General features: G+C 50.3%; 1 protein-coding gene across 13 annotated transcripts in view; it reads right to left on the bottom strand.

Annotated features, from left to right (window-relative positions):
* The window catches only part of LOC108133757 (smoothelin), a 43,197-nt gene that overhangs the window by 5,559 nt on the left and 13,575 nt on the right, over positions 1-24,063 (bottom strand). For 4 of the 13 annotated variants that reach the window (XM_070279538.1, XM_070279506.1, XM_070279517.1 and 1 more), the window contains 9 exons: positions 22,801-23,173; positions 20,272-22,416; positions 19,775-20,134; positions 13,714-19,185; positions 13,127-13,657; positions 12,926-13,065; positions 6,771-6,956; positions 6,629-6,704; positions 5,623-5,937 (listed from right to left, as the gene is read on the bottom strand). In XM_070279538.1, the coding sequence (XP_070135639.1) occupies positions 5,623-5,937; positions 6,629-6,704; positions 6,771-6,956; positions 12,926-13,065; positions 13,127-13,657; positions 13,714-19,185; positions 19,775-20,134; positions 20,272-22,416; positions 22,801-23,173 (9,598 nt within the window). Of the gene's footprint in view, positions 1-558; positions 1,689-1,727; positions 5,938-6,254; positions 6,456-6,628; positions 6,705-6,770; positions 6,957-12,925; positions 13,066-13,126; positions 13,658-13,713; positions 19,186-19,774; positions 20,135-20,271; positions 22,417-22,800; positions 23,174-24,063 lie in introns of those variants that run through there. The other 9 variants (XM_070279525.1, XM_070279528.1, XM_043209746.2 and 6 more) reach the window with 8 other exon arrangements.

Below are 24,063 nucleotides of genomic sequence, written 5' to 3'. Positions count from 1 at the left end.
AGTGTGTGTGTTTTTCTAACAAAACCAAAAAAAAAAAAAAAAGAAAAGAAACCGCCTAAAAGTCCCTGCCTTTTTTTCTTCTAATTTTAATTTTAATTTAACTTCTTTTTTGTATCTATTGCAACTGATTTCTTTTTTTTACATAGAGGGGGGTTGGGGGGAGGGGTGGTTGGACTAAAAACAGAAAAGTCTTTAAAAACTAAGTCTAAACCTTTATATTCCATTAGTTCAGTAAACATTAATCAGTACAGTTGCCATAAAAGTTACTAAAGTGTCTCGATAATAGATTCGATTTCGATAGGATTTCGATAGCTCTTTGGTAGATCTAGTTCTAGTATTTTTACTATTTCTAGTATTTCTAGTATTTTTTCTTTCTCTCTTTTGATCTTGTCCAGTTTCAAACTGGAATGCCTCAATATTTGATTGTTTTTTTGTTTGGCTTGAGTGGTTGGTTGGACTTTTGTTAGTTTTTATTTTTTTTGTTTTAATAATTTTATATTTTTTTATGAAATATATATTTTATTTTTTTTTTGTGATATATTTCATAGTTTTAAGCACCCATCATCAGCTGCTCGAAGGCGTCCTCCACATTGCTCTCGTCCAGCAGATTCAGATTCGCTATATGCGGCATGGTGGCGCTCCGGCTCAGTCCTCCGCCGATCATGGGCGCCCCTCCAACCCGGGAGACGCCCACCGAGGACATGTTGCCATTGGAACTGGTCAGGGAACTGAGTGACTTCCTGGCGGCCGCCGAGAGCTTCTCGCTTGTCTTGGTGCGATTTATGGCCGATTTCCGGGATGTGGTGGTGGTCATCTGACGCAGTTCCTCCATCTGGCTGTTCGGGGACTTCTGGCCGGAGAAGTAGGCCGCCACTGTGCGCTGCTTCTCGCTGATCTGGGCCTTGTCGATGCCGGCCTCGTAGAGCTTCGGCACGGCCAGCGAGTGACCCGACTTGGTCCTTCTCAGCTCACCGCCACCTTGAGATCCGGGCTGGTTGTACGACTGCTGGGTGGGCTGGGTCTGCTGTTGCAGCTGGCAGATCTGATTCCAGGAGTCGCACTTGCTCAGCCGATTCACCCGCGAACCGGCCGACTGCTGCTGGTGGGAGTCCTCCTCCTGGTGGCGCCGGCTCAGGGACGTGAAGGCGCTCACGTTGTTGAAGACGATGTTGTGGGGGATCTCATCCTCGGGCGGCACCTGAGGCTGTGGCGTGGCCGGGGTCTCCACAATACTTGGCTTGATCTGCTGGTGGTGCTGCTGCACCATCGTGGTGCTGCTGGAAACAGTCGTACTGGAGGTCGTGGTGCTGCCCTGCTTGTTGATCTGAGGACTCTGGTAGGCATTCGGGACGTAGTGATGTCTTTGTGGTGGCCCGAATTTCTTCAGCAGCGGAGCGTTCTCTTTGGGCAGCGAGGACTTGACGATGTCCGGCGTGTCTGGCGGGGCCGAGGACTTGTACTCCTGCTGCTGCTGCTCGATGTAGGTGCTCCGCTGGCTGCTCTCCAGGACATTGCCGAGACTCTTGCGACGCAGCTCGCTGATGTGCTGCTCCGTCTGCTGCTTCTGGGAGATGCTGGTCGACTGGAGGAGGGTTTGCTGGGACATGACACGGTTCTGGAGAGGTCGGTTCTCGTAGCCGCCGTCACCCTGGATGGTGTGGCTGCGGGTACTGAGACGTGGCCTGCTACTGGGTGTGGGCTGGATGGCGGTATTGTTGGGGATCGGCAGAGGTATTTGCTGAGGCAGTTGTTGGGGGAGCTTTTGGGGCACGGGCTGAGGCTTCTGTTGTGGGACTTGTGGAGGCACCTCCCGAGGTACTTGCTGAGGCAACTGAGGCACCTGTTGAGGCACCTGCTGAGGCACCTGTGGAGGCACCTGATGAGGCACCTGATGGGGCACCTGTTGAGGCACCTTTTGAGGCACCTGATGAGGCACTTGTTGAGGCATCTGCTTGGGCAACTGCTGGGCAGCCACCTTCGGGGTCACCTGCGTTTGTGGCTTAGTGCTCCGATCCACGGGAGGACCTACATTGTGCACAGGATTCGGCGTCCAGCTGGTGCTGCCCAAGGACAACGAAGAGCTGGCATTCGAGTGCTCCGACGTCCGACGGATGCGCTGCGACATGGCCAGGGACTCCGGCTCGGGCTCATCCCCGGAGTCATCCATCGGATAGGTCACCACGTACGAGGTATGGGTTTCCCCCAAATACGAGTTCGAGTCCTGTTGCGTTCTGGGCGGTGTGTAGGTGGGATTCGCCTGGTAATTCATCTGGGGAGTGGATACCCCGGAAGTTGGCGGCGTGGCGGAGTACTGTGGCTGCCGTTTGGGCTCAAAGTTCAGCTGCGGGAAGAGGGGCTCCACCAACGGAGCCTGATATTGCCGGCCGTCGGGTGAGAGGCATCCGCCTTTCGGGGAGCTCGGAGCCGTCAGGGGCTGACGCTTCTGTTGGCCGGGAGCTGGAGCTCTGCCAGAGGCTGGGGCTCCGGGACTTCCGCCCAGATGCTTCATCGTGTGGAGCAGCGACTTGGCTGCCCTGGAATTGCGACCGTAGACCTCGTCGTCGCTCATGTGGGCGTTCCTGCGATCCGCCACCCTCACAGCCGTCTGGCTTCTGGGCTTCCGCATCACCTTCGTCTCCGCCCGGTACTCCAGCATATTGTTGTCCGAATCCAGGTCGAGATCATCGTCGGTGTTGTCCGTCATCAGGCTGGGATTGGGCATGGTGAGGAAGCTGGTGGGGCTGTTCGGCGGGCTCTCCCCGTCCACGTCCACGGGACTGCTGATGTAATCGAATCGCCGCTGTCCCGGGGGCGGTAGGTACGTGGGATTCGAGCTGGTGAGTACTAGAGGTGCTCCCAGCGGGTTCGTTAGGGGCTCCGCCTGCTCCACGGCACTCGTCAGGCAGGGCTGGCTCCGGTAGGCATGGGCACTGCCGCCCTGCTGCCTCCGCACCGGCGGGAAGTCCGCGTATGTGAACGAGATGTTCGTGGGAGGTGGCGGGGCTTGGTAGAGCTGCTGCCTCACTGGTGGAGGCGCCCCAGATCCCGGCTCCATGGCATTCGGCAGGGATGGCCTCTTCTTGAACTCACTGAGAGCTGGGGGCGCCGCCTTGGATCTCAGGGAGTTGTGCCGCTGCAGGTAGGCCTGGCTTCCGTTGGAATAGGCCTGCTGCGGATGCTGCTCCAGATTGTCCCTCAGAGATCGCTCCTCAAAGTGGTGGGCCTTGCGCCGGAAGTCGCTGTTGTCCACCTTCGGCTTCGCCACCCAGGGCAGGCCAATGGGCGAGGTGGCTGTCGAGGACGGGGACGGAGTATTGCTGTAGGTGGGCGCTGATCTGGCCTGCAGGTGTTGCTGCGACTGGGGCGGCTGCTGCTGCTGCTGCTGGGGGGGTGGCTTCCAGACCGGAGCTGCATTCGGCTGCGATTTCTGGGCTATCGGCTTGTAGATGCCCGGCTGGGGCTGCGCCTCGTGCTCGATGGGCCGGAAGACGGACTGGGGGGCGTGGATGAAGTTGTTGACCTGGGCGGCTTGTTCGCGCTGCTGCTGGAGGCGAAGCTCCATCTCCTGCCGCCTCTGGCGCTCCAGCTGCTCCTGCTGCTGGCGCTGCTTCTCCAGCTGCAGCTGCCTCTCCGCCTGCTGGCGCTGCAGCTGCTGCTCGTAGTATTCCCGCTCCAGGCGACTGCGCTCCTCCCGCTCGTAGCGGGCCTCCTTCTCGAGTCGCAGCTGGCGCTCCAGCTCCTGCCGCCGCTGACGCTCGATCTGCACAGCTGCCGCGGTTTGTTGCTGCTGCTGGAGTTGCAGCTGCTCCCGCTGGAGCTGCTCCCTCTGGAGCTGTTCTCGCTGGAGTTGCTCCCGCTGCAGTTGCTCCCTCTGGAGCTGTTCTCTTTGGAGCTTCTCCCTTTGCAACTGCTCCCTTTGGAGCTGCTCTCGCTGCAGCTGTTCTCGCTGGAACTGCTCTCGTTTGGACAGTTCCCGCTGGTTCTGCTCCCGCTGGAACTGCTCCCGCTGGCTCTGCTCCCGCTGGAATTGCTCTCGTTGCTGCTGTTCCCGTTTCAGCTGCTCCCGCTGCTTCAGGTCCCGTGCCTGCAGCTCCCTCTGCTCCCGCTGCCTTTGCTCCCGCTGATACTGCTCCCGCTGGAGCTGTTCCCGCTGCATCTGCTCCCGCTGGAGCTGCTGGTGATGCAGCTGCTCCTGTTTGGCCCAGCCGGGCACGTGTCCCGGCACCGGGGGCGGCTTACCCTTCGTCACTGTGGCGGCGGCACCCGTTTCGAAGGTGTGCTTGATGTTGCCGAACTTGTGCGTCCAGTTGGAGACGCTGCGTCCGCCGCCACCGCCCCACCCCAGCCCCGACTGATGGCTCTGCTTGTTGATGAAGGCCAGGAACTTGTGGTCGTTCTCGGTCTTCGGCTCGAACGGCGGCACTGCATTGTGCACCTTCCGCTTCACGCTCACCTGCACCGCTCGCTTCAGACCCAGGTGCGGGCCATGATCGTCCTCCAGGTCCGAGTCCGAGTCACACTCGGCCATGTACTTGGCCTTGGCCTTGGGTATATCGATGGTGTTGGCCCGCTTCATCAGATGCTTCTTGCCGCCGCCGAAGCGACTGGAACTGGAGCTGGAATTGGAGTTGCCCTGCGAGTTGCTGCTGGGCGAGGCGCCATTCGCTCCCTCTGGGCTCGAATTCTGCCCGCTCTGGTTCGCCTCGTAGTTGGCAAAGCTGACGGCATAGTCCCCGGACAGAGGACGTCTGTTGCCGGTGCTGGGTCTCAGCTGGGCGGGACTCTGGCTGGGATTCAGGGCCGCAGGAGTGGGCTGACTGGGGCTGGTTGGAGTAGCCACTGGCGGTTGGTTGTTGGCCACAAACTGATTGGGCCGGTAGAGCTGGACTGGAACCGCCCCCGAGCTGGGGGTCTTGGCCAGGGCGAACTCCTTGCCCTCCAGCATCAGCATGTCCTCCATGTACCGCCTCGCGTCCGCCAACTCCTCCCGACTGACACCGACCGTGTGTCGATTGTTTCGCTGCCTTCGCTTCGCGAATCGCGATTGCCGGCTATCCGTTTCCGGTTCTGGGCTGCCGGCGTCGCCCTCCTCGGGCGGAAGATTCTGGGCACTCTTCTGATCCTCCGCCAGCTTCTCGGGCGCACTGAGTCCACTCTGGAGGCGGGCCACCAGGCCGAGCAACGCCTGCCGCTGGCCACCGTCGACGGCCAGCTCCTTGCCCTGCTTCAGGCTGCTCTCCAGGCGGCTGAGGGCATCGGTCACCTCCTCGACCAGGCTGCGATTGGCTTCGCTGGCATCGCTACCACTACGCTGCTGCAGGGTGTCACGCAATCCGGCTGCCAGGAGCCGCAAATCCTCGCCACTTTCCGTGCCGGAATCCTCTTTGGACGGCACACTCAAGCGAGTGGGTGCACCTGCTCCGGTTGTTTGTGCTCCTGACGTCACTGGCATCTTCTCCAGCTTGGCTTTGTCCCTGGCCCTAACCACTGTGCTAACCTGGCTACTGCTAAGACTACTGGGTTTCCTACTACTTAAGCTACTGCTGACTGATCCTGATCCTGATCCCGAACCAGTTGGTGGTGTTGCTCCTGTTTTCTTGGGTCCTGCTGGCAGGGACTCACCCTGCACCGACTGAACACCGTCTGTGGTGGAAGTGGAAGTGGAAGTGGACGTGGCAGTGGAAGTGGAGGAGCTGCTGGCTAGCTCAACTTTGGCCAGCTTCTTGGTAACACTTTCGCTGACTTGCTTCTTTTCCACTTGCTTGGTCGGGAGCTCCTTCTTGGGCTCCTCCTTCTTGGACTCCTCCTTCTTGGGTTCCTCTTTCTTGGGCTCCTCGTCCTCTTCGTCACTGTAGTCGGTTACCTCCTCGATGATCTCCTCATACTCGCTGGCACTGCTCTCCTCCTCCTCCGCCTCCTGCTTTGGATTCTTTTTCTCTGCTCGCCGCGGCAAGCAAAAAGATTCAAAAGATAAAGTTGATAAAGATAGAGAATGGAGAAATACAAAAGGACAACAGAAGGACGAGAACGCAATCAAGCAAATACAACAAAAACTCTAGGGGGGTTAGGGGGTCTCTGATCGGATCAGATATATCATATATATCAGATATATCAGATCCATATATCATTTAAGAAAGTATCTAGTTTGGGGAGAGAAGATTTGGTGCATCGATGACAATGACAATCGATTCCAATTCTTTGTGGGTCATCGACAGTGATGCGATAACGGCCGATAACGATAATAACGATAACAACTATGTGTGTGGAGCACGATCTGGGTGTGTTCTACGAGTGAAGACTGGGGTATAACGAGTATCTGGGGACAAACAGAATCTAAATACCTGGCCACTAATTATATATATTATATATTTTCAAGGAGTAACCGATAAATCCGAATAATTTGAATATTTAGTATGTATGTCCCTCTCTCTAGCTAGTTGCTGTGTGCGCTTTATCTACAAGATACAGATACAGAACACAATATAGACACGGCATGTCTTATCGAGAAGTCTCCGCTGTTGAAGTTCAAACTAAATATAATATTTATATATATCTGCTACTAAAGGGTTGGGATTTATTTTTTAAATTTAATTTTTTAAATAAGAAAAATAAATTAAAAGAAACTTACCTTCGCGTTCCGCCATAAGTTCGCGTAGACGTGCTCGTATTTTGCGACGCTCCTCGTAGGTGGACGCCTGTTCCAGCTATAAGTTATCGATTTAAAATCGTTAATTAATCGATAAAACTTTAATTAATCGACAATCGATTACCAATTTCTTGAGGATCTGCTCGTCCCAAATCTCCTCGATGTCACAAGTTGTTCGGGTAACTGGTGCTGAGGAGCTGCTGCTGCTGCTGACCTTGTTATTGGTGCTATTGGTGGTGCTGTTTCCCGATTTGCTGCTACTGCTACTAGTGCTAGTGTTGTAGGTATTGGTTATCCGCGTGGTCTTCACCTAAAAAAAACGACAATGATCAGCACTAGTTTTTGTTTATCAACCGGAAAAATTTCTCAAATGCCAGCTGTAGACAGTGGACCCGAAAAAAGCCAACAAGGCTAAATAAAGCACGATGAGCACATTTGGCTAAAAGAGACCCCCATAGACCCCCATAGACCCCCATAGAAATGCTTGCCAAAGTAGAAAAAACGATCAACAGCCATGATAAGAAAGAAAATAAAATTAATTTGTCAACTTAATTTGTCCTTAGCCGTGATTTCTTCTCTTCCCTTCTCTTCTGTGCATACCTGTCGTATGCGTAATTTTATAAATTGCGCATACGACATGTTGTACAAAATGCAAATATATAATGTACTATATATGTATAAAGAATGGTACAAAAGAATCACAAACAAAGGAATAAATATTCATAATTTCAAGACAAATTCCATTAAAAATTCAATCTTTTGAGTTCATTGATCAAGAAATGTTATCAAGCTAAATTTTAAGCTAAAAATTATTGTTTTAATTGCCAAAAAGAAAAATCTGGCAATAAAAATGGTCTGTTTCTCTTTGTGCCGGCAGACATAAGCCCATCAGATAAATCAGCCAAGAGCCAAATTATTATACATCTTTATAGACCACAGACCGTACCAGTACAGGCCAGTACAATATAAAGTGCAATTAAGTATACGCCGCATTGGCCTGCAATTTTCTTTTTCTTTTATTTTTTTTTTCTGAAATTTATGATGAAAAGCAAGCTAAAAATTTTCTTCTTTAATAATTCGTTCTCTTTCTTTAGAGCGTATACTGTCTCTCTTTCGGGTGCTGTCTCGATTGAAAAATGTATTTGTTTAGAACAATTTGACCAAATTTGGTCAGCGGCATAGGGAAATCTTGTGTTCGAATTGAAAAACTGACTTTGTGAGGCCCCCCAAAAACGCCCACCAGCCCCAAACAGCCCCACCAGCCCACCAGCTATTTTTAATTATAAATTATTTAAGCATACAAATACGAAAATGTAGAGGAAAATACACACATACCATGATATGCTATGAGAAACCATATTTTAGCCCACAAAGAAGGCAAAGTTCTCATTCCACACCAGTCTCGCTCTCTCTCTTTCTGCTAAGCATCCTCTCTCTCTCTCTCTTTCTCTATTCTTACTATATTTTACTATATTTTTTTTTTTTTTTGTAAACAAAAGCAACTTAAATTAATTGCCAAACATTCTCTTTTTGTCATCAAATCAAAATGTGGGCCACAAGATTTCATTTAATTTTTCAATTTAATTTGTTTTATTTTTCATAATTTCTTTTGTTTCAAAGAACCTAAAAATATATTAAAAAAAACAACAAACTATAAGCTGAAAAAAAGACTCTATCTTTTTTTTGCCAACTATTTGGCGCAATTTCGCCAAAGCGTAACAAATTGCCGAGGTAACCCAAGCATGGAAATCAAAAAATGGAAATGCTAGAAAATAATTAAAAACTAAATAGTGGATGGTGGGGATGGCGATCAGCCAGAGGGGGGTTGGGGGGGGGGGAGGGGCGTGGCAGGCAGAGATTGTGCAGCTGACCAAAGCGATCATTGCCACTGCACTTGGCCATTGACTGTTATTTATGGTTTGCTGCTTTTCAGCTTTATTTTATTTTATTTTTTATTTTCTTTTTTTTGGCTTTGACACTTTTGAGTAAAATTAACAAAATAGTTGAACAACAATATCCGAAAAAGGGGAGCGACTGACAGCCATTTGATTGATGGCCGCCAATTTGTAGAGCCAACACCGAAATGCACTGGGGAAAAAAATGTGAAAGTTATAAATAGTCCAGCAGCCGGCCATAGTCGGCCATAACATAACTCTTGAACTCTTGAAATTTTAGAGCTCTTGGCTTTAGGAATGGATCCGGTTCAGTGGAGATATAAAATATATAACTATATAAATATAATTACTTGGAAAAATGTTAAAAGAAATGGATAAAATTAAGAGAATTTTGGTAGAACTATATATAATAGTTTCTATAATTTATAAGAAACTATATAGTTTATGAGGATTAAAATATTTAAGATATGAGGGTTCTATGTATACACATAGTTCTATAGAAGTTAGGAGTTTCTTAGGCATTTGAAGGGTTAATTCTTTAAAATTTAAAGCCTTAAAATTTTTATAATAATCAACAATAATTTATTTATATTTTTAAAGACTCTTGAAATAAGAAATTAGCATTTAGAAGTCCAATCAGCCTTACATTAAATTAATTCTGAGCCCTACCCCCATCTAGACCTAAGATTTCGCTAAAAAATTACTTTTTTCTTGTAAAAATAAATCCTGTTTTAAAAAACATTGACCTCTTCTTACAAAAAAAACACCAAATAAAAAAAACTGTCATAAAAAATGATGAACAAAATGAAGCAACGAACACGCAAAGAAAAACATGTACCCCATTTTCCATGGAAAAGAATGATGATTTTCATTTTGCGTTTCCAAATTGACTTTCTTTCGTTTTCGATTTGTTTTTTTTTTTTGTATTTTCCGGCTGCTGCTACTGCCTGCTGGCCGTTGTTATTTTTTATTTTTAGCCTGGTCTAAATGAGAAATTATTTGACATGCAAAATGCGAAGCCAAGAGACAGAGACAAAGGCGCTGCCGATACACCGAAAACAACACGCACACCCAACGATTATGAAACGGCAAAAAAAACTCAAAAAAAAAAACTGAAATCCAAAAAAGCAGGAAGAACAAGCCACAGCTCCAAACAAAAAATGGGGGGAAAAAAATATCAACAGCAGGAGAGAAAAAATGATTCAAAGTCATCAGAGTTGGTGATGGTATGACAGTCCACTGGAAGAAATTTCAGCTAAAACTGGGAATATTTATAAAGAAATTGGAAAGTTTGAAAATTAAGAAAAGTGTATTAGGTCTCAGCTGTTTGAATTTTGTCTCAATGGCTTATGGTATTATGGTCTGTGTTCTTAAAAACCTCTAGAGATTATCTAGCAATAAGCATTTAAAGAATATATGCTTTTATTTTAAAGATATATTAAAGATATATTAGAAGATATTATATAAAAGAGTATAGAGAACCTATTAAGAGTGATTACTAACAAATCTTTAAGGTAACTTTTAATATAATTCAATATTCTCAAGACTTTTTGGCTAAAGGTTGTAACGTTTTAAGTTTTTTTTTTTCGAAAAAGCATGCTTTTTTTTTATAAAACATGCTTTTTTCTTAAAGTTGTTTTAATATTCTTGTAGTTGAAAGTTAAAACATTAAAGTTTAAGTAGTTAAAAACATATAAATTGAAAATATAAGTTTGTGTTTACAAAAAAACCATTAACTTAATCTTCAAAGATGGTTTTTTGAAATTTCAAAAATTTTCTGAAAAAATACCTCTTAAATAATTTTCTTTATTTTAATAACTTCCTAAAAAGCAAACAAAAAATGAGTAAAAATATGTATAAAACCCTTGTAGCGAAATGATAAATTTTTGCCATTCTGAGACCAGTGTGATGCCTGGCATAATGGAAACCGGCTTTCCAACTCTGCGCACTTGCTGCGCAAAGAAAAAGCAAAGCAAAAGCAAAAGCAAAAGCAAATGCAGTCAGTGCTTAATCACCAAGAAAGCAAAAAGGGGGGGATTCCGGGCCAGGGAGGGAGGTATGGTAGAAAGCAGGGAGTAACCCCGTCTCCAGGAGGAAGCAACGGCGTTTGAGGATTTGCCGCTCTGCATGTTACGCTCAACTAAGTACAGGGGCAGAAAAAAAAAGCATAAAAAAAGCAAAAAAAAAGCACACCTGAAAAATTAAAAAAATTGCAAAAAAAAACTAAATGGCATTTCTCTACGTTCCAGTTCGATCGGTTGGATCTAAAGATCCATTAATTTTAGAGAAGAGATCTTGAAATCAGGGACTTTACACCAAAAAAGTGACCCAAAACCTTGAAGATTCGCCAAAAAAGCAAAAAAAGCAAAAAGCAGGCCACAAAATTTCCATAAAATTCTTAAAGAGCTAATTGTTATGTGCATAAATTATTAAAATTTATGTTTCTTTGTGATTTACAAACTAGTTTCTTTCTGAAAAAAAAACAGACATAAAACTATATATTTGATTGAATAAAGATCGGTTTAGTTTGTCAAGATATTTGCATTTTAGCAAAAAAGTACTATAGAAAGATATAGAGAAATTATACTCCAAGTTTTTTTTTTTTTTTTTTAGGATATATATTTAGTGGCTGATATATATCTTTTGGGGGGAATCGGTATTTGGTTCACACAAGTGTAGGAAACGGGAACATCGGATGCCTAAATCCGCTGCACATGCACCTCCCTCCCCATACATATATACCATATAGTATAGATTGTAGTGCGTGATGTTGTTCCAACATAGTCCAACGTAGAAATCCGTATAGTCGGTATAGTCCGTAAAAATAGTGCCCGTCGTTGGAGCTATTTTTGTCGAAATTTTCCGTACGCTTGACGCTCTCATTCATGCATTCTCCTCCTGCTCCTCCTGGCACTCTCTCTCTCTCCCGTATAGTCTTCTCCCGCCTGATTCCGACCAATTCTTCCCAACTAATTCTTCTTCTCTTAAGCGTATTTATTTATTTATTTGCTCGATGAGGAGCATGTCTGTTGGGCAGACTTATAGACACGGTCTATGTATAAATAGATATATGTATCAGTTGGATATATCCTAAGATATATATATATGTATATATATATTCTATATGGTGTATTGTATAGTGTATATATATAGAAGACGGTTTCAGGTGCATTTTGAGGTGTCGTGACAGGAATTCTTCTTGCCAGAAAAATTATGCGCACTAAAAATAATTGACAAAAGTATTTGGCCCCAACAGCTGCTGCCACCCCTCGCCCCCCACAGACACGCCCCCGCATTATAAGGGAGGTGGTATTATAAGATAGAAAGGGGGTTATGATTTAAGAATTGTTTTCTCAATTCTTCTTAATTTTTTCAATTAAATAATATTATTTAATATTTTTAGCTTTTAATAGTTTGAAAGATTTAAGAAACCCCCCTTCGTTGGACTTACAATTCTTCTAGCCCCGTTGCTATTGCGGTTCTTTTGGCCAACAATGTTGTTGTTGTTGTTGTTGCTTTGGGTTGATGTTTAGACCAAATATGGACACTCGCGTTCTTTCACCATAACAATAATAACAGAACTGCACAGAAAAAAAATGACGCTTCTCTTCCGGCTACAGATTCTTCTACTGATGATGATGATGATGATGATGCTTGTCTTTTGTTAATTCTTCTATTACTTTTTTCTTTTCTTTCTTTTTTTATTACTTTTTTTTTCATTCAACACATCTATCTTCTATTTTTTTTTATATATATTTTTTTTGTTGTTGTTGTTGGTTTCGTGCCCGTGTCGTTGTTGTTGTTGTTGTTGTTGTCGGATCAGTGGGTTCGCACAAGTGATCGATGCCGCCTCTGAGTGTGTACTGACAATTCCCTCGAATGTCGATGGCGAGATGCGCCGCTGCCTCTGCCACTGCCTCAGCCACTGCCTCAGCCTCAGCCACTGCTTTTGTCTCTGTCTCTGTCTCTGCCACTGGCTGTGGTGATGAGCTTTTTGTTGTTGTGGCTTGCTGCTCCTTTGCGCATCACGCACACGGCACACAAGTGCGAGAGCGGAAGAGCACAAGAGCGGCCAAGCGATGGAGAGCAAGCTTCAAGCTTTAATGCGGCGAGGTGGGAGAAAGGGGGAGAAATTGAGAGAGTTCATGGGGAGAGCTGTTTTTGGGGCTAGCGAGAGAGCGAGCAGACAGCAGAACGAAGGCGCACGCGCTCAGTTAACGGTTAATCAAGCACGTGCACGTGCTTGCGCGGATCATTGAGGTTAGGTTATGACCGAATGACACTGCACAAAATTATCTACCATAAAGTGCATTTAAAAATATTATCTTACTAGATTTAATATATATTTTTAATAATAATATTTAATAATTATATAAAAACTCACCCCTTGACTATTTAAACGCTGTCCTGTGGCCGTGGGTGGCAGCATGCTCTCCACGCCCTGCATAATCACGCTGGCGCCCAGGAACTTGTTGAGGAGAGCACGTGCCTCCCGATCTTCGTTCGAGTCTCCAGGCTCTTCAACTGAAATAGGATCATCTTTAGAATCTATACTTCTTAAGAGGTTCATCCTCTCTAATCCTACCATTATCCGCATTACGCATCCTTTCGAGGACATCGTCCACACTGGTCACCTGACGCTCATCAGCACTGGCATTGAGGAAGGATCGGGTATTACTGGAGCGGGTGGAGCTGGTCACGTGACTCTGACGCATTTGTGGCGCCTCGATGACGCTGCACACCTCTGTGGACTCGCTGTCGTCCTCCGTCTCGTCCTCGTTGCGTATCAGGGTGGAAGAGTGGGTGGAATGGGTGGAGGAGGAGGACTCCTTGCGGATGAACTTTTCGCTCAGCTCCTTCACGGATCCGCGACGCACGTATCTGGCGTCTTCGGGTGGCAGGGACTGCGACTGGGCCTCCACTTTCTTGAATTCCCTGACCAGACGAGAGTCCAGTTGTGGCACAGAGCCATCGTCCTGGTCCTCGTCCTGCAGCTTCTGCTTGATGGCGGCCAGTTCTTCGGGGTTGCTGGAGTAGATCAGCTCCTTGCGTTCGTGACGTGGCGGGGATTTGTTGTCCGAGTAGAACTGCTCCTCGATCACGTACCCTGTGACTTCTGGGGAGGAAAATTCATTAGATTGGAAAGTGGACTTTAAGGATATCCAAACTCACCTTGCTTGGTCTCACAGGGCTCGTCTGCCGGAGGCGTGGACTTCTTCTTCAAGGCCCTTAAGCCAAAGACAGGCAATCCGTTCTCGTCCGTCGGTCCCACGCCGTAACTGGAGGTGATCGAGTCCTCCTCGCGCTGCTTGCTTCTCGAATTGGTGGTGCTACTGGTGGTGGTGCTGGAACTGGTCATCGTCCGGCTAATCTTGCCACTCGTTGAGGTCGAAGTGGTGCTCGAGGTGGATCCCTTGCGAGGAGTACTGCCATTCGTTTGGGTAATCGGGGCATGGCCCTTCAATACCTTGGAGCGATCCGCCCAGATGGGACCTTGCGATGGCTTGCTGGGCACGCCACGGGTGGTGCTGGTGGTGGTGACCTTTGTTGTTGTGGTGGTGGTGCTGCCACCCCCCGGAGATGGTTTACCGGGTGGGCTGGTCCTTCGCTTCTGGGCAGGACTGGCGCTCCTCTCGCGCGGCTTCACAGGAGGCTTTCCAGTGGGAGACACTTTTCCAGGACAGCAAGTGGTGCTATCCACCTGCTCCGTGCGCTGTTTTCGCCTGGAAGTGGTGGTGCGACTAGTGATCTTGCTCTCTGGACTTCCCAGAGGGCTCTGCTCCCGCCTCTTGGGCGAGGGCGAGCTCTTGCCCGGGGAGGTGGATGTGCTGGTGGTGGTAACTGTGGTGGTGCTAGTGACGCCAGCATTGATCATGTTTTTCCGGATGAGACGCATCTGGGCGCGGATCCTGCGACGCATCTCGTAGCTGGAAACCGTCTCCAGCAGCTGTTCCAGGCGCTGCAAGTCGAAGATCTCCTCGATCTCCAGCTCCAGATCGGAGTCGTCCTCCTTACCCTTCAGCGATGTCTTCCGGGGCTCTTGGGACCCTTTCCGCGGCACATCGAACTTGACTGCGGCGTTGGGATTGCGTGGCTCTGCCGGAGAATCGTCCTCCACGGAGGACTTCCTCGAGTAGTGACTCTTGTTGATCTCCAGGGAATCGCGACGAATGTGCTCCAGCGAACTCTTCGTGTGGTCCATGTACGAGGGACGACGACCCTCCGGAGTCTCCTGGGGGGCGGTGGGCTCGAACACGTTCCTGCGGTTAGCCACCGAACGTCCTGCGGCGGTCGTCGTGGTGGTTGTGGTGGTGCTCTTGGTTTCTGTAAGGGATTCAATGGGCATGATTTCGGGTTCGGCTTTGGTCAGGTTAGTCGGAGTCGATGTCGGTTTAGGAGTGGCTGGGGCAGTCTTGCTTGGGGAACGTTGGTGCTCAGTGGTGGTGGTGGTGGTCGTGGTGGTGGTGCTGGAGGTGCGTCTACTGGGCGATCGGGAGGGAGATCGTGACGGCGAACGACTCGGCGATGGACTCTTTCCCTGGGTCTTTTCGACGATGTGGGAGGGTGGAGCAGGTCCGACCACTTCCACGTCCACATCCACGTCCTGGACGACCCACTGTTGCTGGGTTACGTGCTCCATTCGCTTTGTGGTAGCACTAGCTGTCTTGGGAGTGGGCGATTGTGCCGAGGGAGTGGTGGAGGGTGTCGTTTTCTTGGCTACCGGCTTGGTCGGATTGGTGGTCACCTGGTTCCTGTAGGATCGTTTCTCCTCGGTGATCAGACTGGTGCTAGGACTCGGTCGTCCTGGACGACTGCCATTCACTTTCGTCGGCGAGGAAGGATACGAGGGCTTGCGTTCTGGCGTACGTTGATTGAAGACCGAAGGACGCGAGAGAATGTCCTTTTGACGCTTCATTTCGATGGCCGTGGTGTGGGTCTTGCTCATGGGAAGGGGCTCCTCGTCCACCTCATCTTCCGGAGATAGCTCTGGCTCTTCTTCCGGTTGCTTTGGAAGCTCCTTACGCGGCTCTTTTTGGGGCACCTTCTTGGGCTCCTCCCGGAGCTTCGTTTGGGGCAACTTGGTGTCCCTCTTGGCCTCGTCCTTGGGCTTGCTTTGGACGGGTTTCCTGGGCTCCCACAGCTTGGTTTCCTTGGGAGTAATCTGTTTAGGTTTGGGCTCCCATAGAGGCACCTTACCCAGTTTCTTGGTTTCGGGCTCCTCTTTGGGCTTGGAAGAGGGTTCCTTCTTGGTCTCCCTTTGAGGCACCTTTTTCGGCTCATCCTTAGAGGTCCTGCGAGTCTCCTTGATGATCTCTTTTCTGGTGACCGTGTGCCTGACATCTTTCTCCTCTTCCAGGTGGCTAGTTGTTTCCTCAATCTCTTCATCGGTTTCTCGTTCCAGCTCTGGCTCCGATTCCTCATCGAGCTCCCTTTCCGGCTCACTCTGCCGGGAGATGTGGCGTTCTATGTTGGCCACCAGGCGTGGAGACTTCTGGGGCACAGTGGGAGCCAGCTTCTCGGCGGTGTCGATAAACTTGCTGACCTTCTGGGAGACGGACAGCGTGCAGTCGTCCTGGAGCAGCTCCTCGTCGATATCCTCCCGGCTTGGGCGCTCGATCTCCGATCGCGGCGAGAGCGAAGTCGGCCTCGTCACATTCTCAGCCGTGCGCAGAAACTTGTCCACTTTCTGGTTGATACTCAGGAGGCACTCGTCGTTCTCGGAGATCTTGGCGTGCGTGTCGAACTCTCGACTGAAGGGAGCGGAGACCCGTGGCTGCTTCACCTTCTCGGCGGAGTGGGTGAATCGCGAGACCTTTTCGTGGACACTCAGCAGACTCTCGTCCACGTCGATGGGATTCACAGGATAATCGAGACTCTTCGGCGCCTCCACGGTGGGATTATCGAGGATGTCGTCCTCCAGGCCGTTCGAGTTGCGTATCTCCGAGATCTGGCAGCCCACAAAGGACTGAGATTCCTCTTCGAAAATGGGAATGTTTGTGACTTGCGGCTTGCGACGTGGCTCGTCATCCGGCTCCTGCACGACGTCCGGGTAGCGCGGCTTACCCGTCTCCACGTCAGCTGCCACCGGAGTGGGTACAATGCGATCCGGAGACGGCTCCCGAGAGCTCTTCGCCTGCTGGATGTCGATGATGATGCCCTCGATTTCGGAGGTATTGTGGATTCTCTGCTCGCTGAGGTTAATCGTCTTGGTGGTGCAGCACTTGCTGGGCCTGCTCCGCGGCTCTCCGACCGGTTTCAGGCTACTCATCTCCGGATGGGGCTTGGCTGGACTGGACTGCATCTTGATGATGTTCTCGCTGGTGGAGCGTGTCACCTTTTCGTTCTTGTCCCGACGAGTTACTCGCGGCACTGGCGCCGATTCCTTGCGCTCCGTGACGGGCAACTTACGGATCGGACTGGGAGCTACTCCATTAGTGTGCTGAGGACGTCTCTCCGTCCTCGGGGACTTGGGAGCCGTGTGATCTATAATGATCTCCGTGTGCACAGAAATGTTGCTCGATCGACGGCGTTCGGTGCTGACCCTCGAGGGACTTACATCCGGAGATGTGGAATCCCCGTCCACGTTATCCTCGGGCAAGCGAGCCTGAGCCGGAGTGGGTGTCCTTGTCTGCTGCGGTGCAGTCTTCTGCTTTCGAGGCGAAGACCGCAGACGATCCTTGATGTTGGAATCGCTGGGCTTGCGACCCGAACGAGCATTCGTGGTTGTCGTGGTGGTGCTTGTGGTGGTACGAGTCTCCTCCACCAGGCTGTCTCGCTTGCGATCCTTCAGCGAGTCCTTGCGGGGACTCTTTGGCTGTGGAGCCTTGGAAGGCGACTCTTTCGGAGCCAATGGCTGCTTCGTCTTTGTGGTTCGGGAATTGCGACGTTCGGTTTCCGTTTTGGTGACATTCACAGAGGACTTCTTCTTGGTTTCCGGTTCAGACTCCTTTTCCGGCTCCGACTCTGTTTCAGGCTCCTTTTCCGGTTGCTTTTGGCCTGGTTTTGTTAGCTTCCTGGGGGAAGTGGGACTAGGAGAACGTGGCTTCTTGGTAATCTTCTCCACAACAGTCTTTCCCTGGCAATCAATGACTTTCTCGGCCAAGAAGCTTGTGTCGGGCTTGGTGGGCGAAGCAGGCTGCGAGGTCCTGGGAGTCTTCCGTTCAGGAGAAGGAGAGGGGGACTTGGAGCCCTTTTTGGTGATGACGATGGTGGTTTGCTCGTTGACGTTAATGGTTTCAGCGTCATCCTTGGGATTCCTGGGAGTCTCTTCCTTCCTGGATGACTTGGGAGTTTCAGGCTCTTTTGGATATTTGGGACTCGATTGATCCTTCGGATAATTGGGAGCCTCTGGCTCCTTGGAGTATTTAGGACTCTCTTTCGGATACTTAGGACTCTCAGGTTCCTTCGGGAACTTGGGAGTCTCTTCCGCTTTCGGGTACTTGGGAGCGGGTTTCTCTTTAGGCAAATCCTTTTCGGGATACTCCTTGGGATATGTCGGGCCCTGGTCCTTCTTGGGAGTCTGAGTTGAGGTCTCCACCTCCTCGCACTCAGTCACATCTATGAGGAGCTCCTCCTCCACCTTGATTTTCGGCTGGGTACGAACCACAAAGGTTTCGGTCACTCGGCGCGGCCGATCATCGTCACTGTCGTCCGGGCAGTCTTCGATCTTCACCTCAATGGTCTCGACAGTGGTCTGAGTAACCTGCTGATCGTCCTGATCGTCTTCTTCATCATCTGGCTTCGGGGTGTAGTTACCTTGGGTGTCACCATCCTCTTCCATACCCAGGATCTTGCGGCAACGATCCTCAAAGGTTTCACGACGAGTCAGACCCTTTTTACGGTACGTGGGAGGTTGGTTCTCTTCGGGCTCGGCTTCTGGGCTCTTGGAGAGGAAGGTGCCATCAGGACTCTCAACGGGCTCCTCTGGCTCAGCTTTTGGCTCGTATTCTTCTGGAACTTGGGGCTTCGGTTTTTCGTTCGTCTGATTCTGATTATCTCGTTCGTTCGTTAGGAATTCTTCGTTTAGATTCTTGGTGGTTCGTTTTTGGGTTGTGGTAATGGTGCTTCGGAAGACTTCCTCTTCTCTACGTTGTTGATTCGGGAGGTCCTTCTCAGGACTCTGGCGGGGTTTCTCTTGGGGGGTCAGTTGCTTTTCGGGACTCTGGCGAGGTGAAACGCGAGGTGCCGGTGCTTTCTCTGGACTTTGAGCTCCTGGTGATTGCTTCTCAGGACTCTGCCTGGGCGAGGACTTCTCCGGGCTCTGAGCTCGGGGTACTTGCTTTTCGGGACTCTGTCGGGGTGATATCTTGGGCTGAGTCCAGCCAGGACTCTGGGCGCGCTTCGCCGGCTGGCTAACCTCCTTCTCGGGGCTTTTCCTGGGAGTGGCCTTTGGCTGCTCGGGAGCTTGAGTCTTCTGCGGCAATGTAGGCAGTCCTGGAGCTCCATTTATCTGCTCATCGACGAGGATCAGCTCATCGATGAAGAGCTCCTCCTCCTCCGGCTGGGAGATGCGGCGTCCCTCGAACGTCGTTTCCCGCTGCACCGTACGTCGCTCCACGCTGGGCGACTTGGAGCTCCGTCTGGGCTGGAACTCCGGTTCCGGTTCATCGTAAGGCTTCCTCTGCGGATGGGACTTCTTGCTGGCTGATGATGATACAACGGATGAGGGCATAAGATCGGGGGACTCAAGGAGCTACGTGTGATCTCGTCTAACTACCAACTTGAACTACCAGTTTTGTGTTTTTTTTTTTGTGCTAAGTGGGTGAGTGTCTCTACCGTTGTGGCTCGTCCCGGGCATGGATTAGTTTGGATTAGGATTAGTTACAACTACGACTGGTAGCTTGGGGTTAGAGAATTGTCTACTGGATTAGGCAAACGCAGGCGCAGGCGCAGGCAGGCACACCCATTAGTTGAAGCTCAAAAGATAGAGAGGAAAGTTAGACCTTGGAAGAGTATTAATTGTGGGCCCCAGATCTCCACCGCCAGCTCTGCGATCAGAGATCAGAGACCTGAGGCCCAGTTTCGAATCCCAGTGGTGCGATTTCAAGTTTTTTGTGGTGGTGCTTGGTCAAGACATTGAATATTTCAGAATTGCGGTTTTGATTTATTTATTTGCAAAATAGTTCCAAAAAATAAAAAGAAGTATAGTAATCGATATAGCATATAGTAGTTAAGTGTACAGAGTTTCATGTTTTAAATAGACTGTAATTTCATGTGGCAATTCAAGCCTTACCGGGGGATTTCTCGGGGGTGGTCTGGTGGTCGCCCACAGGGACTTCCCCCTCGTTTCCCAGCTTGTAATAGTGACGCTTCACACAGGGCGACTCCTCCACCACTGCCGCCACCGCCTCATTACTACTAACTTTTAGTTTTCGGATCGTCTGGCTATCTGGGTGGTGGTTCGGGATGGAGGTCGGTTCGGACTTGGCGTTGGAGCTCTGGATGTTCTCTGTGGTTCTTGTTGTTGGTTTGTTGGTGGTGGTGGTGGTGGTTAGTGTCGGTTCGTTGTTAATAGTAGGAGGAGTAGTTGGTGGCAGAGAGAATATATCGCCAGGCTTAGTGGTAGTATACGTATACTGTGATAGCTTGTTATCTGAAGGATATACATTCATATACATAGTTCATAGTTCCAATATATATATATATATAGTTTTTTTTTTTTTTATATAAGCATATAGTCATGTGATTTCTTTACTTAATAATTTTTTTCACATTTTCTCTAATTCGTACCTGGCGCCGTGGTTGAAGTGGGTGAGGCCGGAACCGGAACCGGACTGGGACTGGACTTGGTGGTGCTGGTGATGGTCGTGGTGGAGGTCACAGTTCCTCCCGTCTTCGGTGTTGGGGACCGCGGCTCGCTGGGGCCTCGAACTGGTGGCTTGGTGGTTCTATTCTTGGTGGTTGTGGTGGTGGTGGTGGAGTTACCGCCCGAGTGCCGAGTCACCGTGGTGGAGCTAATCCGGCTCGATTCGGACGGAGCCTGGCTCTCGTGCGAGCCCTCGCGCATCTCCCGGCGATAGGTGCGGTTGGACGAGATGCTGGAGCGCGGCGTTTGCTGGTGATGGTGCGGCGACTCCCGGTGGTGCGGCTGCGATCCTGTCGAGGTGGTGCTCTCCGCCGGCGAACTGCTGCGCAGCGAGGCGGCAAACGCCCGATGGGCGGCGTCCACCTCACGCTCCTTCTGCAACTGCCGGCGCGTGATCGGCTCCGGAGTCGAGGACTTTGTGGTGGTGGTAGTGGTGGTCTTGGTAGTGCTGCTGGGCCGCTGGGGCTGACTGGGCTTACCGGCTGCCGGGGTGCGGGCCGAGGGGAAACCCTGGGTGCTGTAATCCTCACGGGGCTGAGATCGACGTGAGGGACTGGCCTGACGGGGGGAGTGGGTTTTCGGCTGACCCTCCACTTGGGTCTCAATGATCCTCTCCGTGTTGGTCTTCCGGCTGGCACTCTGGTTGCGACTCACCAGCTTGGCCGACTGCAGCGCCTCCCCGTCGGGCTGGTCGGAGTGGGGCGCCGACCTCACCGACGGAAACCCATGAGTGCTAAAGTCCTCGACGGGCTGACGTCTGTTGGCGGCCGGCTGCTCCCAACTGGGCGGGTAGTCCTCGCCGCCCAGGACCTCCGTTTCGGTGGTGCGCTGCGAGCTGGTCTGCTGCTTCACCTGGCGGCTCTTCTCCGAGCGCACCACCACCACCTCCTCGCCATCGGGACCGGCCGTTGTGGGCCTCTGGCTGATGTACTCCTGGGTGGGCTTGTTGGGACGCACCGAGGGGAAGCCGTGGGTGCTGAAGTCCTTGGCCGGCGACTGGCGCGGCGAGTGCTGGCCAGAGGGGTGTGGGGCTTGAGCGTGAGCCGTCGGCTTGTGCTGAATCCTGGACAGGGGCTGGCCGCGATCATCGTACTCCTCGACGGTTTCCGACGTGGTCTCTGTGGAGAAACGGCGACTGGACTTCTTCACCGAGGAGAAGCTCTGCGACTGGGTCACATGCTCTTGGCGGTCCTGTCGCTCCTGCCGCTCCACCTGACTGTCCTGCACGTCCTGGACCTGTCGCTGGTTTTGATTCTGCTGAAGATTCTGATGAGTCTGGGTCTTGTTCTGGGTGTGGGTTTGATTGTGGGTCTGGTGATGGCTCGTCTGACTCTGGCTGGGATTCACCTGCTCCGTTTCGTAGCGCTTGTTCTTCACAATCGTGCCGTCGGGCAGTCGCTTCACGGTGGTGATCATCTTGACATTGGGCTTGGGATACTCCACCGTATTGGAGATGATCTCACCGGGCTGGGCCATCAGGTGCTGGACATGGCGCTGGTACTCCGGGGAGGCCTTGTCCATGTCCACGTAGCGCTTGTTCTCCTCGTAGTGCTGCTGGGTCTGGACGTTGCGGCTCTCCGAGATGCGCTCCTCCTGGTGCTGTTGCTGCTCCTGTCGCTGGATTTGCTCCTGTCGCTGGATTTGCTCCTGACGATGCTGCTGCTCCTGACGCTGGAGCTGCTCCTGTTGACGGAACTGCTGCTCCTGTCGCTGGATCTGCTCCTGGAGGCGCTGCTCTTGGAAGCGCTGCTCCTGCTCCCACTCCCGCTGCTGCTGTCTATCCTGTGTATGGCTGTCCAGCAGATAGCGCGGCTCATCGCCTCCGTACTCCGTGGTCGAGGAGGAGGACACCACCTTGGAGGACGACGAGGTCGAGGTGGAGCTCATTTTCATTTCGGTACGACCGCTGTTCTCGTCCCCGAAGACCACCTTCTCCTGGAGCTGGGTCTTGGAGCTCTCGGAGGCCTGCTTCACAAAGTTCTTGTCATCGCCCTGGTGGGAGGCACTCGATATCTGCTCGTTGCGACCTTTGAACTCGGCCAGGCCACCACCATTGAGCTTCTCCACGCCTGTTATTGTATTGTAGAGGTTTGGTTGTGGGTTGATATTTGTGTGTGTGTGTTTCGGGTCGAAGGTCGTAGGTCGAAGGTCGAAGGGCGAGGGTCGAAGGTCGACGGTTGACGGTCGAGGGTTGAAGGTCGAGTGTTGAACATGAACATACAGAACAGACAGAGTTTTGGGGTTATACACAAAGAAACAACACCGACAAGGGACAAGGGGTTAGAATTATAATTCTAATTCTAATAATTCGATAATTATCGAATGACACCGACTGATTCCAGAGACTTTTCGACTCTCCGGCCTGTATCAGCCTGTATCATTGTTTATTTTGGAAGGTTGTTGGCCAGAGACATATTAGCCAACACCGAAGAACGCCTTTAGGTGAAACTTACCGTCTGTCTTGGCCAGAGTCTCGGTGCGATAGGCCCTCCCATCGGGACTCACCTCCGAGGAGGTCTGCACATCCCACCCGGTGGTGTTCGGCTGGGTGAGGCTCATCGAATGGAAACGTAGCTCGTTGGTGGGACTGGTCGAGTCCCTAACCTCCTTGGACTTGAGGCTCTGGAAGTTCTGATCCAGCAGGGCATCCCCATGGCTGGTGGCCAATGGATCCTTGCCTCCGTAGCCGGTCAGGGTGCTGGTGCCGTTGGGTTCCGACATTGGATCTGGGTCGTGCCTGTAGAGATTGCAAAGTCGCGATTCGCGCAGCTTATAGAGATGCGATCGGATCTGCTTTTTGCGTTCGCTGTCCTCGGACTGCTGCCACTAAAAAAAAATCAAGAAAATCTCTATAAGTAAAAAATAAAAAATAAATATAACAAGAAGTAACAGTAGTCGAACTACTGCTATAAATTATGGCCAAGTACGTGTGTAGTGTTTTCCAGACACCTCCGTCCTTGAGCCAATTAAGCCAAGTGAACTGAGAGTCGGTGAGTGCCTTTTTGGAGTGAAGTGGCGTACAGAGTACAGTGAGGCCCACGCTTGCAGCGACGGCTGTTGTTACTGGGCTTTGCCTTGTATGGCCACAACCGGGCCACCCCCTGCCAGTGGCCAACCGTCTCGGCCCCGCAATTAGCCGGCCAGCCAACACATCCGACCGGCCTGACTCAGCCAAGTGGCCATATAGATCGAAATCGAGTCAGCAGACACGATGTTTTTTTTTTCGGAATTCGTTTATGGATGATCTTTATGATGACGCCCCCGATATATTCTTACATTTCAGACGATTACCAAAATGGGAAAGATCAAAAAACTAATTAAAAAAAAATAAAAAAAGATCTAAAGTCTTGACTTTCTTTAGTTATAGGATATCCCTAGCTATATATCCCCTAGCTAAAAGTAATTTTAAAGTTCTTAGAGTTCTTTAGAAACCTTCTCTAGTCATTGTAGTTCCCAGGAATACCACCCAGAATCATAAAAACTAACCCTTGAATCTAAAACCCATAAATTCCATAAAGGTAAATTATTATTAGAAAAAAAAAAGAATAAATAATGCCATTCGTAGTGACCGATAAGCGGATCCGTTTTGCCAACAACAATGAGCCATATTTACTTAAAAAATTATATAGAAAGGTAGGAGAGTTACCGATCGGTATACAATCTAGACGTCGTCGAAGCGGTGATATCACCAAACAAAACAAACAAAAAAGTGATCG

The sequence above is a fragment of the Drosophila bipectinata genome, chromosome XL (assembly GCF_030179905.1).
Source record: "Drosophila bipectinata strain 14024-0381.07 chromosome XL, DbipHiC1v2, whole genome shotgun sequence".
In the NCBI taxonomy this organism is placed as follows: Eukaryota; Metazoa; Arthropoda; class Insecta; order Diptera; family Drosophilidae; genus Drosophila; species Drosophila bipectinata.
The sequence above is the reverse complement of the archived record's forward strand: the minus strand, read 5'-3'. Positions and strand labels throughout refer to the sequence as shown.